General features: G+C 40.0%; 1 protein-coding gene across 1 annotated transcript; it reads left to right on the plus strand.

Annotated features, from left to right (window-relative positions):
- The first annotated feature begins 6,143 nt into the window (after positions 1-6,143).
- RBM22 (RNA binding motif protein 22) lies at positions 6,144-15,341 on the plus strand. Its single transcript, XM_079145991.1, has 11 exons — positions 6,144-6,301; positions 6,739-6,792; positions 7,914-7,943; positions 8,669-8,801; positions 10,255-10,355; positions 10,510-10,682; positions 11,431-11,631; positions 12,602-12,766; positions 13,782-13,870; positions 14,050-14,181; positions 15,072-15,341. Exons 1-11 carry the CDS (start codon positions 6,248-6,250, stop codon positions 15,200-15,202), a joined length of 1,263 nt encoding a protein of 420 aa, XP_079002117.1. The 5' UTR covers positions 6,144-6,247; the 3' UTR covers positions 15,203-15,341.
- The last annotated feature ends 1,354 nt before the right edge of the window (positions 15,342-16,695 follow it).

Raw genomic sequence — 16,695 nt, forward strand, 5'->3', positions numbered from 1 at the left:
TACCACCCAGTACAGTAGTCCTTTCAAATTATTAATCAATCAAATGCATTAATCCACTGTTTAGGTTACAGCTTTCGGAATCAAATCATTTAACCTGCATCAGTGCAGGAACTTCTGAAGGGCACCTCAAATTTAAACCATAATACCTAGGAATAAATCTAACCTAGCAGGTGATAAACCTCTACAATGAAGACTATAAACACTGAAGAAACTGAGGAAGATAGAAGACAAAAAGATCTTGCATTCTTGGAGAGGCAGAATTAATACTAAAATGGCCATATTACCAAAAGTGGTCTACAGATTCAATGTCATTCTCATTAAGATATCAATGACAAGAAAACACTCTTAAAATTCATGTGGAAGAATAAAAGACTCTAAATAGCCAAAGCAATTTTGAGCAAAAAGAACAAGGCTGGAGGTATCACAAAACCTGATCTCATTAAACAATAGAGTTATAGTAACAAAAACACCATGGTACTAGAATAAAAATAGACATGTGAACCAATGGAATAGAAGACACAGAGATAGACACAGACATCTGATCCTTGACAAAGGCACCAAAAACACCAGAGAAAAGATAGCCTCATTAACAAATAGTGCTAGGTAAAATGGATAGCCATAGGTAGAAGAATGTAACTATATCCCTATCTCTAACCCTGCTCAAAAATCTGAAAATGGATCCAAGACCTAGGAATTAGACCAGAAACTTTGCAACTGCTAGAAGAAAATATAGGGTCAACGCTCCCAACACATAGGCACAGGCAAATAATTTCCCTTGATAGGACTCCTAAGGCTCAGGAAATAATACCAAAAATTAATAAGCAGGATGGCATCAAATTAAAAAGGAAACGAGTGTGGAAAGAGAGCCAACAGAATGGCAGAAAAATCTTTGCCAACTCCTCTTCCAATAACATTAATATTAAGAATACACAAAGATCTCAAAAAAACTGAACACCAAATCAACAACCTAATCAACAAATGGGTAAATAAACTAAAGTCACCTCTCCAAAGAAGAAATATAAATGGTCAACAAATAAAAAAAAAAATGTTCAACAGGAAATGCAAATGAAAACAACACTGAGATTTCAATTCACTCCAGTCAGAACAGCATTATCAAGAATACAAATAAAATGCTGGCAAGAATGTCAGGGGAAAGAATACTTATACACCATTGGGGAAATTGTAAATTAGGATAGCCACTATGGAGATCAATAGCAAGATTCCTCAAGACTAGAAATGAAAGGGGCTGGTTTTGTAGCTCAGTGGTAGACCACTTGCCTAGCAGGTGTGAGGTGCTGGGTTTGATCCCCAGCACCATATGAAAACTGAATAAATTTTTAAAAAGACTAGAAATGAAGACACCATAGGACCCAGCAACACCATTCTTTGGTATTTATCCAAAGAAATTAAAGTCTGCACACTATAGTGATACATGCACATACACCTGTGCTTATGGCAGCACAATTTACAGTAGCCAAATTGTGAAACCATCCTAGGTGTCCATCAACAGATAAATAGATAAAATGTGGTCTATATACATAATGGAGTTTGATTCAGTCACGAAGAACAAAATTGTCATTTGCAGCAAAATGGGTGGAACTTGAGAGCATTATGTTAGACAAAATAAGCCAGACTCAGAAAGCCAAGGGTCAAATATTTTCTCTCATATATGGAAGCTAGAGAAAAAAAAATGGGGGGAGGGGGTCTCATGAAAATAGGAATGAAAAAAGGTGGGCCAAGGAGAGGAAGGAAGGGTGGGAAAGAGGAGGTACTGGGGAATGAAATTGACCAAAGTATGTCATGTGCACATATGAAAGTCACAATGAATCCCACTGTTATATATAATTATAATAAACCAATTTAAAAAAAAAAAAAAACCTGATGAGCCTACCTTGACACACCATGATCACTCAGAGCCCGTAGTTTAGAGTTCATTCATGTTGCACAGTTTGCAGGTTTAGGCAAAGGTATGTGATATATACCCACTATTATAGTACCATCCTCTGTTCTCTGCCTGTTCATCCTTCTCACATCCCAACCATAAATCTTTTTACTGTTTCCATAATTTTTGCCTTTTCCAGAATGTCATAGTTGGAATCACAGTATGCAGTCTTCTCAGACTGGCTTCTTGTGCTTAGTAGTATGCGTTAAGGCTTTTCCATGTTTCCATGACTTGATAGCTCATTTCTTTTTAGTAAATATTGATCATTTATCATTTAAAATATATACACAAATATGTATATATATGTATGTATATATATATATATATATATATATATATATATATATATATACACACACACACACGCACACACACAGAGTCTTTGTCAAAAGCCAAAAGGTGCAGGGCACGGGGGTACACGCCTGTAATCCCAGCAGAGGCAGGAGGATCTTGAGTTAAAAGCCAGCCTCAGCAAAAGCAAGGCACTAAGCAACTTATTGAGACCCTGTCTCTAAATAAAATACAAAATAGGGCTGGGGAATGTGGCTCAGTGGTCGGATGCCCCTGAGTTCAATCCGTGATACCAAGAAAAAAAAAAAAAAAAAAAAAAGCCAAAAGGCCAGCCACAGTGGCACATGCCTATAATCCTAGTGGCTTGAGAGGCTGAGGCAGGAGGATCATGAGTTTAAAGCCAATCTCAACTTAGTGAGACCCTGTCTCAAGATAAAATATTTAAAAAGGACTGGGGATATGGCTCAGTGGTTAGGCACTCCTGGGTTCAATCCCCAGTACAAAAAAAAAAGAAGCCGAAGGGCTTCTTACTTTGTACTTTCTTCTTCTGGTATTTTTTTCTACTTAGGATACTCTTCCCTCTCTCTTAACCGTTAGGATTACTTCTCTTGCTCTCACCTAAATGTGGTTGTTTTTTGTTTGCTTTTGCTTCTGGAAATTGAGCCCAGGTGTGCTTTACCACTGAGCTACATCCCTAACCCTATTCATTCATTCATTCATTCATTCATTCATTCTTTCATCATTTAGACTGGGTCTCTCTAAGTTGCTAAGGCTAGTTTCAAACGTGTGATGCTCCTACCTCAGTCTCCTGAGTCACTGGGATTACATTGTGCACCACCACACCTGGCCTAAATGTGGTCTTAATTCATAACACTGTACTTCTCAAAGGCAGATACCTCTTTCTTCCTTGCATGTAGGATTTTATATGTGCCTAGCTCATTTACTGGATTACAGACTCCCTACAAGCCAAACCCAGGTCCCTTTGTCAGTTTCTCCTACACTCTACTCAAAGGGCAGCCTATAGCAAACTCCAAAACTCAAGCTAAGTTGCTTGCTGAATGGCAATTCAGTCATATGCCACATGACATTTTCAGTTAACGATGAACCATATATATGACAGTGGTCCCATAAGAGATAATAATGAGATTATAGCCATCTTTGTGTAAGGTACACACTATGATATTTACACAATAATAAAACTACATGGCAATGCATTTCTCAGACTTAACCCTATCACTGAGTGACACATTTTCTGGTGGTCAAGATGTTAATAATATATTAAAGCATATTTCACACTATGCAATACCTGCACAAAAGTAGCAACTTAAAGTGTTAAGTGAAAGTAACAAATAATATGGAAATCAAATGGTGGAAAAATTTTTTCTTTCTTGTTATGCTACCACCCCATTTGTGGTTAAATCAAGGGAAAAAATATCAGTGCTATTATGTTTGTATGTTTGTGACATCTAATAGTAAAGTGTCCATACTATTATGTTTGTAACATCTAATACTTCCTTGTTTATTTTTTTTTTAACAGACTTCTGGATAGAGGCTTTCAAAGTCAACAATAGCACTTGCTAAATAACACTGTTTCGTTGTTATTGTACTTGTTTTTAAGGCCACAACTAAGCATGTGATGCTAACTTTCCATCTGCAGAATAATCCTCTTAAAATAAATATAAATAAAAGCTGGTTGACTCCAGAGTTCTGAAGAAGTTCTACCTATCATGTAGACATCTGTAAAGAATCCCACCCCCACCCAAAACCAAAAAGTGAACCGGTGACAAAATCATAACTGTTCTTGGATCTATCAGAAATAATGTGGCACAGCAGTCAAACGACCTGAATTCCAAGGAGAGACAGAGCCCTCAAAGGACAGTCAGGTAGACTGCTTCACCTGTGGCAGATATGGGAGAAGTGTTGACCCACGTACAAGCAGGTAAGAGGAAATCAACTAAAATATTAAAGAACTGCTAAAGGTCAAATATAGGGTACATGATAGTATAACATCTTTGAGCCCAAGACAAGAAGGGAGCTAGCTTGTGTGCACTCACAGGCTCTTTCTAAACCCTCCACCAGGTGTTCATGAGAAAAATGGGCACAGTGGGCGCTCTAGAGAGTCTTGCTTGGTTTGGAGAGCTGCAGGGGGTTGCAAGTGGGAAAGGTTATAAAACTTTGCTCCCTGCCCGGGCCCTTCCCTCATAAGGCGTGAAAGCCCTAAGCCACTGATGGAGGAACAGAAAATCCTGTCTCCCCAGATTAAAATACCATTAAAAGGTCCCCCCCAACACGCACACACCCAGAGGCATAGACAGAGGTTTATGTAGTAAAGTACATACATATTGAAGAAAGAATGGGGGCAATCTCACAAAGAAGTCACCTTTATGGTAAACAAGGATTATGCATCCTATCTCCAGAGGGAGAGACAGCCCATTAAAGGTCTGTGGAAAGGACAGAAACTCTCCCCTACCATAACAGACACAAATAAGAGTTTAACTGCTAGAGGGAAGAGAAGAAGGGAAACTGAGAAAGAAGTCATTCCTAAAGCCCAAAAGACTGAAGCCGAATTGAATTAGAACAGAGAACCCCTTTATCCCTCCTTCACTAACAGCCTAGCCAGCAGCTAGTAACAAGCACCAGTTGCTGGGGGATGGGCAAAGGCACAGAAGGAAACATTCCTCTCTGAGCCTATATGCTCCAGGATAAACTTTCAGAAAAGTTCTACAGCCCCAACCTAAAGCAAAAAATAATGCTAGGGAATGTGAAATCTGTGACACTAGAAGCAACCACAGCAATGAAACCCAAATTCCAGGCATTGAGAGACTAAAGTAGGAGGATCCCAGGTTGAAGGTCAGTATCAGCAACTTAGCATGGCCCTATTTCAAAATAAAAAGGACTAGGGATATAGCTCAAAAACAAACAAACAAAAAATACCTCAGTTCCTGAATAGATTGACCACCAAATTCCAGATAATGGACTTATCAGGATGCAACCCCATATAGGATGGTTGCTCTGTGCTGAGTGCAGGAGTAAGTAACATTTTCTATGGGCACAAAAGAACTCTTTGGGGATGTTGGAACGATTCTGTATTTGTGGTGAATGTATGTAAAAATTCATAACTGTACAAAAAGGTAAAACCTTACCGAATGTAAATCCTACTTCAAATAAACTTGATTTTTTTTAGAAAAAAATGAAGTAATTTAAATAAACTTACTAGTTTAATAAAAGTGACACTAGAATGGCTTGAAGATCATAAAATATTGGCAGAACTGTTGAGTCATTCCAAAAAGGAAAAAATAATGTATGTATTGATCCTAAGGCCTTTCTCGTCAGAAGTTGGAAAAATAGTACTAATGCCTTTGAAGTTGAGGTTTCACCGTTTTAGCTCCACAACCAAGAACAAGTTACTCCATCTCCCTAAATCTCCGTTTCCTTCTCCATAAAAGAGGAATCGACATACTACAGGACGCCTAGTTAAATGTGATTTGCGGATTTAAAAAAATGAAACCAACTTTAGTATAAAATATGTATCAAACGTATTTATACTGAAAGAAAAAAGATTCTTTATCTGAAATTCGACTTAATCAGACGTTCTGTATTTGTTTGCTAAAACTGGCAACCCTACAGAGAGGTTATTGTGAGAATTAAACGAGACTGGCACCGCACGACGTTCACCCAGCGTTTGGCATAATTAGCGCTCGGTGGCGGCTAATGCTGTTCTAATCCCGGCCCCAGCCCCTCATTCATCATTGATTCACTCTTGGGCCTGTACTCGCGGCTTCATCCCAAGTAGGCCACGCGAAGGAAGCGTCAGAGCGTAGGACACAAGAACCTCAACTATTAAGCGAACGTTCCAAGAGAAGCGACGTCACGACGCACAAGGCTCCGCCCCGAGGGAGGCACTAGGCGCGTAAATAAGACGTCGACAGCCGGGCGCCAGCCCCGGGCCTGACGGGATTGTGGCGGTCCGCTTTCCTGACTCGGAAGCTACTGCTGCCTCTGGACGCTCTCAAGATGGCGACCTCTCTGGGTTCCAACACCTACAACAGGCAGAACTGGGAGGATGCGGTGAGTGTACCCGCCGGAGGAGAACGGCAGGAGGCGGCGAAGCCGGGTCTCGTCCAGGCGGGCAGACTGAAGTTGCGGCTCGGCCGACGGAGCTCCAGGGAGGAGCCCGCGCTGTGGCCTAACTCGGCGGGAGCTGGATGCTTGAGCGCGGCCCTCCTGCGGCTTGGAGGGAGGGGACTTAGCCAGGGTCCCGGGACCACCCGCCTTTCCATCCCTGCCCCCTCCAACCTTTTCCAGCTCTTTTTCTCTTCTCCCGCTGCCTGCCGGAAGTGCACACAGCGCCCCCTCCCGCGACCCGGCCCGTGCTGGACCTCGGGTTCCTGCCCTGCCTTTTCCTCCCGGCTCTCGCTCCCCGCCCTCCCCCACCCCCACGAGTGTGACTGAGGTGGCAAGGTCTTTGGAGCTTGATTCTCATCCATATTTCGCATTTTCACCAGGACTTCCCCATTCTATGCCAGACATGTCTGGGAGAAAACCCATATATCCGAATGGTGAGTAATTTCGAGTGTGAAACGGGAGTTATTGCACATGTTCTGTCAATATTGTACTTGAACATACACTGTAAAGTGTTTCCCTTACCGTCAGAAGAAATGATGCTTTCTTACTAACCCAGAGTGCAGGATAATTTGCAGAGGACTGTCATCCTTTCTCTCACTTAGGACTTTAGCAATGACCCTGTAACGGAAGAGTCCACGACTAATATTTGTTGTGTATTTACCTAGGAAATTGGTCTCTATTGACCACAGACCAAGAGAGAGTTTATGACTTCTCATATGGCAAGTAAGGAGTGGAACTGGGATTTAAATTCAAATATTCTGACTTCAAGGACCTTAGCAAATTAGGAGGAGAACCAGGATTAGACAAGTTCCTGACTCCTAAGTCATGTCTCTTAGCCACTGTACTTGGTAGTCTTTTTAGTGTAAGAGACACTCTGTTCTTAAAACCAAGGGTAAAAGAGCAACAGTGATTAAGTTGAAGCTCTATTATTGTGATTAGTCTCAGATATTTATATGTTGTATGTTCAAGGTGTTTAAATAGCTTATGGGAACAGAAGCTTTACTCTCTATACAAGTCATCAGCCTAGGATGCCTCTAGACTAATTCTCTTCAGACCAAACTTTGTAAAAGGTTTGGTCAGATTATTTGTCTTTGTTCCCATGGCTATATCCTGTTATAGGAACTGTGGAAATCATTAGTTCCTGGGAGCCAGAAGTTAACCTAGGAGTTATGGCTGTGCAAAGACACTTACCTGGTATTAGATCCATAGACTTTTTTTTTTTTTTTTTTTTTAACAGTGCTAGGGATTGAACCCAGGGCCTTATGCTTAAAAGGCAAGCACTCTACCAGTTGAGCTGTATCCCCAGCCCCATAGACTCTTGAGAGAGAATAACTCATAGTTTGTTGTTAGAATATTTCCTCTTCCTTTCCCGCCAAAAAGGGTTATTTAGTTTGGTTTTGTTTCCCCCCCTTTAGGATGCCAGAGGTCTCCAGACACATTTCTTGGGTTGTTATATAGTGGAAGAGTAGATGTCTGGTTTTTTTGTTTTGTTTTGTTTTGTTTTTTGTTTTTTTCCTTCCTATAACTAGTTATTTTCTTTCTTTCTCTATTTCAGACCAAAGAAAAGTATGGAAAAGAATGCAAAGTAAGTATGTCTGTTAAGAAGTAATGATTCCTTTTTCTTTCCTTTTTCTCTACAAAATTAGACTTTACATTCTCATCATCAAAGTCAGTGCTCTCTAACTTTCATATATCACTTGATATATTCATTGGCTGGTAACTGTTTAGTGTAGAAGATAAGAAAAGTGATCTCTGTAATGTATAGATTCTTAATGTAGTGATGGTGAATAGTCTTTGAATGACTGAAGTTTGTACAGTAAGTGTTGTTATGACTGTGCACGTGAACATTTTAGCTGAGAAGGAAAGTCATAGCTGTCATAAGATTCTCAATTGATTATGTGATATTCCCTACTTCCTCCTCTCTCAGAAAGATTAAGGGTCAGATTATTTGACTTTGTTGTTTTGTGGTATTTGAAATTGAACCCAGGGCCTTGCTTATGCTAGGCAAGCACTCTACCACTAAGCCACATCCCTGGCCAGGGTCAGATTATTAATGGTGCTCACCTCTAGGGTGGGGAGACTTGACTATTTAAATATTTTGTTTCTGTACTATGTGAATTTTTTTACCTACTGGCAAAGGATGCTGTAAATTTTATTGAAACAGTTGGCATTTAAACAGGTGATTGCTAAGGTCTCTTCTAAACCCTAGATTCGGGGATTCTTTCTGGAATTCTCCATTTTTTTAATATCTCCTGGGTTGATTGTCCAGGTCAAGAGCAGTAACACTCTGTGGCTGTTGTTTGTGTTCAGATCTGTGCCAGGCCATTCACAGTGTTTCGCTGGTGTCCTGGGGTCCGCATGCGCTTCAAGAAGACTGAAGTGTGCCAGACCTGCAGTAAATTGAAGAATGTCTGTCAGACCTGCCTCTTAGACCTAGAATATGGTATGTTTGCCATGTCCAATGGATCTGTAATTGTACATGAGCCCTAAATAACAAACTTGTCCCCTACTTCTCTCCTTGTCTCTGGTTCTGATCCCACTTTGGAATGTCTGTTGTCTACTTTTCCCAGGAATAGAATCATAATTAAGCCACTCTAGAGTCCTGAACAATATAGTAGGATCTTGAGGAACAGCTAAGAAATAAACAGAACTAACCTATACCTCCATCTCTGTAGTCAAGGTGAGGTAAAAGGCATTGATCCTATAATAGGAAATTCTTGGCCTTCAGCTTTTTTCTCAAGCCAAAGCTTTTTTCCTACAATCCCAATCAGAAGCTCATAGGCTAATTGTGCTTTAGACTTTTGTCTCAACTGTGTTGTTAGGACCAAAATACTATATTTTTACTGTTTTCAAGCAGCTGCTTTGGAATGATTTTTTTCTTTTAAACTGTAGGAAACTTATTAAAAATATCAATTTGCCCACTGGGTGCAGTGGCACATCCTGTAATCCCAGCGGCTCTGGAGGCTCAGGCAGGAGGATCATGAATTCAAAGCCAGCCTCAGCAACAGTGAGGCACTAAGCAATTCAGTGAGACCCTATCTCTAAATATAATACAAAAGAAAAAAAGGGGGGACTGGGGATGTGGTTCAGTGGTCAAGTGCCCTGTTCAATTCCTGGCCCCCCCCAAAAAAAGAAAAAAGAAATTTGCTGACAGGAATTCTATATAGTAAAATAAAAGGGGAAAGGAAAATGCATAAGTGTTAACGTATGTTAAATTCAGAAAGGACTCTGCTAACCAGACTACTGGCCACATATTGTTTAACATTATTTATATGTTAAGTAGAATCCTGGTCCTGAAGTACAATGACCCTTATATGTCTGTGACTATCTGTAGGATCTTTAAGATCAGCCTAGAAGTAAACCAATTTACAGTTACTTTAAATAAATTGTGTTAATAAAATTTAGATACATTAATTTTCAGGTCAAATCTGACTATTAACCCAAGTTTGTTTATTTAAAAGATTTTCTAATGCTGGGCATGATGGCACATGCCTATAATCCGAGTGACCTGGGAGGCTGAGGCAGGAGGAGCACAAGATCAAAGCGAGCCTCAGCAACTTGGCAAAACCTGTCTCAAAATAAAACATAGTAAGGACTGTGTGTGTGGCTCAGTGGTTAAGCACCCCTGGGTTCAATCCCTGGTAACAACAACAACAAAAGATTTTCTAAAATATTCACTTCATCAAATTTTATGGCAGCTTAGGAATTTAGACAGTTCTTTGGAATGCTATGTAGCAGTAGTAATCTGATGGTGCTGAAGAATTTGAAAAAAAATACATAGTAAAGTGTCTGATACTAAGTAGGACAAAGAGAAAGGAAGGGTGATTTTTATTCTGTGTATATTGACATGTTTTTAAATATATTTGAGGTTTTTTTCCTCCATTTCTTTGTATCAGGCCTGCCCATCCAGGTTCGTGATGCAGGATTGTCTTTTAAAGATGACATGCCAAAGTCAGATGTGAACAAAGAGTACTACACACAAAATATGGAAAGAGAAGTATGCTGGCACTTTATTGATATATTGGGGTGGCAGGGTTTATTTGTTTTTGTAGTGCTGGGAATTGAGCCTAGGCCTTCTTGAGTGATGTGCTTTTGTATTTGATTAAAATCCTAATTAATTGACAATCTACAAATTTGTCATCCCCATGTAGATTTCTAACTCTGATGGAACACGGCCAGTTGGCATGCTCGGGAAAGCCACATCCACTAGTGACATGCTGCTCAAATTGGCCCGAACCACACCCTATTACAAAAGGAATCGGCCCCACATTTGCTCCTTCTGGGTGAAAGGAGAGTGTAAAAGAGGAGAAGAGTGTCCATACAGGCAAGAGCTGAGCCAAACTTTCAGTATTTGCTTTTGGAGAATGAGTTTGTACTTTAAAACTTAAAGCTTATGCAGCTAGTATACTCTTATCTCAGATCATAGAACCTGATTTAGAAGAGCTTGATTAAATTGTTTGTTTTACTTATGACTGAACCTTAGGAAACTAAATGGCTATGCCATGTAAGATAGATATAATCCTAAGAGTTTCTGCATAAGAAGTGAATCCTCACTGTCATCATATAAATGTGGAATCTCAATGTGGAATGGAAGTCAGAACAAGGCCAGACTTCTAACAAGTGTGTATATTCCAGTCAAGACTGCCAAGCATCTGGATTAGGAGTTCTTAACTTGAGTTTGGTTAACTCCACCCTCCAAAAAATAAAGCCATTTTTCTGGGGCTAGGTCCCTAGTTTTCTTCAGATTTTCAGTGGAATGCAAGACTTCAAATAAATGTTAAGAACAATTGACAGAGAAACGGGTGATCACGTGTTCCTTTTTGTTTTAGGGTGAATTGTGTCAAGAGTATTTATAAGCAAAGTCTGACACCCTAAATGGCCATTTAAATGGATTTTAGGAGACTGGGAAAGAAAGACTGTGATATACTAAAACCCTTGGTATCAGCTGTTTTGATAATTATATTTTGGTATGGCCCTGGTTTCTAGTTCAAAAGGCATAGGATTTTACTATGTAGCTTCTATTGAGTAGTATCAGTATTTTTTCACCTTTATGCATTGCTCTTTTCTCATAGACATGAGAAGCCTACAGATCCAGATGACCCCCTTGCTGATCAGAATATTAAAGACCGGTATTATGGAATCAATGACCCTGTAGCAGATAAGCTTCTAAAGCGGGCTTCAACAATGCCTCGTCTGGACCCACCAGAGGATAAAACTATCACCACACTATATGTTGGTGGTCTGGGCGATACCATTACTGAGACAGATCTCAGGTTTGTGGGTATAATTTTAAGAACTTTTTTGCTTTTAACTGCCTTGGAATAATTCATTTGCAAAAACACAAGCATGATCTATATAAAGTACATTTTTTTTAGCTGTTCTATAGTTAGTATCATGCTGACTCGAATTTTTATAAAATTGTCTTTTATGATGCCAGAGGAATTTGTAATGTTCATCAGGAGTGCTTATCCATCCTTGCATATGCTAATAATTTAAGAATGGCACACTTCCAAGTATGATCAATTATGTAGGGGAGGGAGAGCTTTGTGATTCTAAAACTTTTATGGTTTAAATTGTTGGCTTTTTAAGAGAGACTGGTTATTTGATAAATTTGTGTTATTTTTGGCTTGTATTATGCTTGGCTAGATGAGACATCTGGGCAGATAGTAATGGAAATTACCTCTTCCAAAGAGATAAAGTGGAGAAGAAACTCCTGTAAGTTTATAACCTGCCCTTGGTAGCCTGTCTCCATTAAACCCTATCTTAGTGAGCTACATAATTCCCAGGGGTTGGCAGACTTTCTGTGAAAGGCTAGAGAGTGAATATTTTTAGGCTTTGTGGGCCACATACAGTCTTTCTCCCTTTTTTTTTTTTTTTTTTTTTCTTTTAACTTTAAATTAAAAAAAAAAAAAAAAAATTTTTTGCTCATGGGCAATGAGCACTGTGCTTTGCCAACATCTTATGTAGGACCTAGGGTCCTTAAGGAACCTATAGAGCCCTCTTTCTTCTGTGGGAACAACACTGAGATGTTTGAGAACCCCTGCTTATTGTTTTTTCTCCCACCTAAGTAAGCTGCACATACAGTAGGGCAAGATATGGGGGGAAATAAGTGCAAGTAGTTAGGTACATAACCATGGGGCCCACCTGCCTAGTGGTGAGTCAGAGAAAGATTTCATATCCATTGTCAGTCGTGTGGGCATGTCTGTGTTGTTGACCTTTCTCTTTCTGCCTGTGTCCCTTCAGAAATCATTTCTACCAGTTCGGAGAGATCCGAACAATCACTGTTGTGCAGAGACAACAGTGTGCTTTCATCCAGTTTGCCACAAGGCAGGCTGCAGAAGTGGCTGCTGAGAAGTCCTTTAATAAGTTGATTGTCAATGGCCGCAGACTCAATGTGAAATGGGGAAGGTAAGAATAAGACTATTTTAAAATTTATTGAGACCTTTTTTTATTGAGACCTTTTTTTTTTTTTTTTTGGTACTAGGAATTGAACCTGGGTCCTTAACCCCACTGAGCCACATCCCGAGCCCTTTTTTATATTTTATTTAGAGACAGAGTCTCACTGAGTTGCTTAGGGCCTCACTAGTTGCTAAGGCTGGCTTTGAACTACTTGTGATCCTCCTGCCTGAGCCTCCCAAGTCACTGGAATTATAGGCATGCGCCACTATGCCCAGCTATATTGAAACTTTTAATAAATTGTTTCATTATTTGGAAAGTAGTAAGCTTTTGGTAAATAGGCTTAAATCAACAGTGTCTTTAGAAAGATCTTAGGAAGGTCATTCTCTGTCTGATTCCCATGGGTGTTGGAAGAGTTCTGCTTTGGAAATGTATTCAGGGTTTTGCTGTTAATAATACGACTCTTTGAAGGTTCATGTTTTTTTGACCAGCATTTGTAGACTAAGTATAATGCCCAGGCATAAAAGATAGATTCATGGGTTTATAATAAAATTAGACCTAGATTCTACTTCAGAGACTGATTGCCCTGGGGGAGAAGATAAAACAGAAGAATAGCTGTTTAAGCTTGAAAGTGATGATTACATAAGAAAGACACAGGTAACTGTGTAAGAGACACAGGTAAAATGCTCTAAATTTTAAGTTCAAAGGGAGACCTTACTTCTAGCTTGGAACCAGGGAGGAGGTAGCTAATAGCAGCAGCTCTTCTTACATGCTAAGCACTTTGCCAAACATATATGTTGCCTCTTCTAGTACTGACAACGGTTCTAGCAAGTTTTGAACCCAGATCTTTCTGCCTTCAAAATCATTGCTCTTATCTACTCTGCACTTTGGTATTTATGGGAAGACTGCTTGCTGAAGAGGAGGCAAGGAGTGAAGGAACTCCATTTGACCGGGGAACATGACAAGCAGAGGTATGAGCGAAGGTGGGACAAAGTGCTGATGTCCTGTGTGCATGCATATCTCCCAGATCCCAGGCAGCCAGAGGAAAGGAGAAAGAGAAGGATGGAACCACAGACTCTGGGATCAAGCTGGAGCCTGTTCCAGGACTGCCAGGAGGTGAGTGCAGACTTGTCCTGACCAACAAAGCTCAGTTGCCCCATGTTCCTCTATTAGACGAGAAGCATGTGTGTCTCCTCAGTGGCTGTCACTTCTAGAAAGGCCTGGATTTAAAAGTGATAGAAACAGTGTTGCTGGTTGTCCTCCCTTCTAAGTGTTGCCTGTTTTCTCTTCTCTAGCTCTTCCTCCTCCTCCTGCAGCAGAAGAAGAAGCCTCTGCCAACTACTTCAACCTTCCCCCAAGTGGTCCTCCAGCTGTGGTGAACATTGCCCTACCACCACCGCCTGGGATTGCCCCACCCCCTCCCCCAGGTAACTTTCTTCTTTCTTCCAGAGAAGTTCTTGTGAAAGTCCTACACCTCACCCCCATGTCTAAGACAGCTAAATCCTTTGCATTTTCCCTGAAGAAGTTTATAGATAAAGCTGATAGGTTGAGATTTCTAATATTTCATTATTTTCTTAGTCTGCCAAGGAGAGGAAAAGCACTAGTTTTCTGTAAATCTAAATATATGTGTGATCAGGATAGGAATTACTGGGATTATAGTGATCTACCACCAATTTGTTCTCTCTTCTGAACTAGGAAGTCTGTTCTAAAAAAAAGACTGACAACTGAATAAACAGCATACTTCGTGTGTAATTTAGTTACATTTTGGCTCAACATCTTTATCTTATCAGAGGCAGTAATAAACAGTTTAGAAGACTCACACTTTATATAGCATTCTTCTCTAGTAAATGTCGTTGACAGTATGAATAGTGTAAGGAAATCAATCACAGGTGGCCAATTCAGTGGCAGAGAGCACATATCTTTAAAGAAAGTGGTTTCTGAACACCTTCCATCCTGGTGTCAAGCATTGAAGTTAATGATGACAGGGTCTTGCCATTGGCCTCATTTCTTCCTTACTTCCCACATCCTCACTGAGTCTTGTTTCATAGAATTTGGCATGTTTGATACATAACAGAGGTTCACATAACATGCTAGCAGAAGCCCTGGATCCTGAGGATTATTCTGGGCTGAGGGGAAACATTTTAAAATCAAGGATATAATACAGGTAGATGTTCGCTAAGCAAGTCTGATGGAGTGACATTTACTTAAGCCCATGTCAGCCTTGATTTACATGTAGGTGGTTTTGATCTTAGGAAGACAGGTATGAAAAGTTGCCAAGGGAACAAGTCTTAACCACTTTATTCTCTCCCGTGTACAGGTTTTGGGCCACACATGTTCCACCCAATGGGACCACCCCCTCCTTTCATGAGGGCTCCAGGACCAATCCACTATCCTTCTCAGGATCCTCAGAGGATGGGAGCACATGCTGGGAAACACAGCAGCCCCTAGCACATTGCCACCACTCTGGGGCTCTATGGAAGAAAGGGCGCTTTAAAATCCTAGTAAATGAATCTTGGAATAAATATATTTTTCCTTCCTTCGTAGTTTCCATGGTAGCTGAATGTGTTCAGATGTGGGCAGTTGGAGGAGCATAGCCCTGCTTCCCTACATGTGTCAGAAGGATCAGTGGACCTCAAATAAACTGCCATGAGCACAGCTAGTTACCATGATTATATTACTAAGGAAACCTACTGCTGTTCCCCTTAAACCTGTATGGGGGACAAGCAGATGGGTAAATTGGAATAGCCAATGGAGTTACCATCCCAATTATATGTTCATTTTGTATCTTTTGGGGTGGGGGGCAAAAATTGACCTGCGGTAAAAAAAACTTTTGACCGTTTTTATGTCTATTGGTTATTTTCTTTTTTTATCATCTAAAAAAAAATAGTACTAATCATCGTAGTGGCATAAGTGTGATTTAACTTTTTTTGAAGTCACATGCTCAGAGAGACAAGAGGAAACCAGCACCTAACACAGCCCAGAATTTTTCTTTTCCTCATTTTTAAAAGGAATCTGATAGTTTTACTTCTCTATGTCACCAAAAAAAAAAAAAAAAGACAAAAATAAAAATTACTTTTTATTCCTATCAGAAACACAAATTTTATGGATCTATCCTTGAAAAAATCTGGTGTCTGGGATGAAATTATTTTCAAGAACTTCCCACAAAATACCTTCTTTAACAAACTAAAAGGCAAACCTTGGAGTGTGTTTGAATGGAAGACTCGTGAGCTACCAGTGGAACTCTGGTCTTCAGCGTCCCCTTGTGATTGCCTGCTTCTGGGCAGAGGACTGTTGGTCTTAGAATGTTTGGATGTAACTGAATTGTAGATGATAAGGGAAATTTGATGTTGTGTTGTATTGTTTTTAAATAATTAAAACGGGTCAATTTTCCAAATGTTGTTGGCTTATTTCTAGATTTCTGTTTTGTTTGTCCATCAGTAGTTGAACTTAAATCAATGGAAGTTAAAAACAATTCATGCATAAATGTGAAGTTTTTAAGTCTCGTTTTAGACTGTTTTGATTTTTAGCTTTATATCCATTTCCTAATAGTAATAAAGGCCAGGTCTTTTTGTTCTTGGGTCAAAAGTTGGTTGTGAGGTTAAAGTGATGTTTGTAGCTCAGAGCCTGACGAGATGGTTGATAAAGGGCAGCCTTAAAAGTCATCTTTATTTAAGGCATTTTAAAAGGAAACATACAAAACTTCCCCTTAAATCCAATTCCATGACCCTTTTATCTAAAATGTGTACTTGTGGGATAGACATGCCTCCACTCGAAGGGACAATTCCCCTTCTGCGTTTCAGTCCAGTCTCCCAGCCTATTGGATGGTGCTGCCACACTAAGGGTAGGCCTCCCTAGTTAGTTCAGTGACCGACACTCCAGTCTTCTCTGGAAACGCCTTCATAGACACACTCAGAAGTGTGCTTACCAATTTCTAGGCATCC

Source organism: Sciurus vulgaris (genome assembly GCF_902686455.1).
Source record: "Sciurus vulgaris genome assembly, chromosome: 6".
NCBI lineage: Eukaryota > Metazoa > Chordata > Mammalia > Rodentia > Sciuridae > Sciurus > Sciurus vulgaris.

Excerpts from the sequence above, each read along its gene's own strand:
- RBM22 (XM_079145991.1), top strand. The coding sequence starts at position 6,248 with ATGGCGACCTCTCTGGGTTCCAACACCTACAACAGGCAGAACTGGGAG. Across the intron at positions 7,944-8,668 it reads AGTATGGAAAAGAATGCAAA|ATCTGTGCCAGGCCATTCAC; the intron begins GTAAGTATGTCT and ends GTTTGTGTTCAG. Across the intron at positions 12,767-13,781 it reads CTCAATGTGAAATGGGGAAG|ATCCCAGGCAGCCAGAGGAA; the intron begins GTAAGAATAAGA and ends CATATCTCCCAG.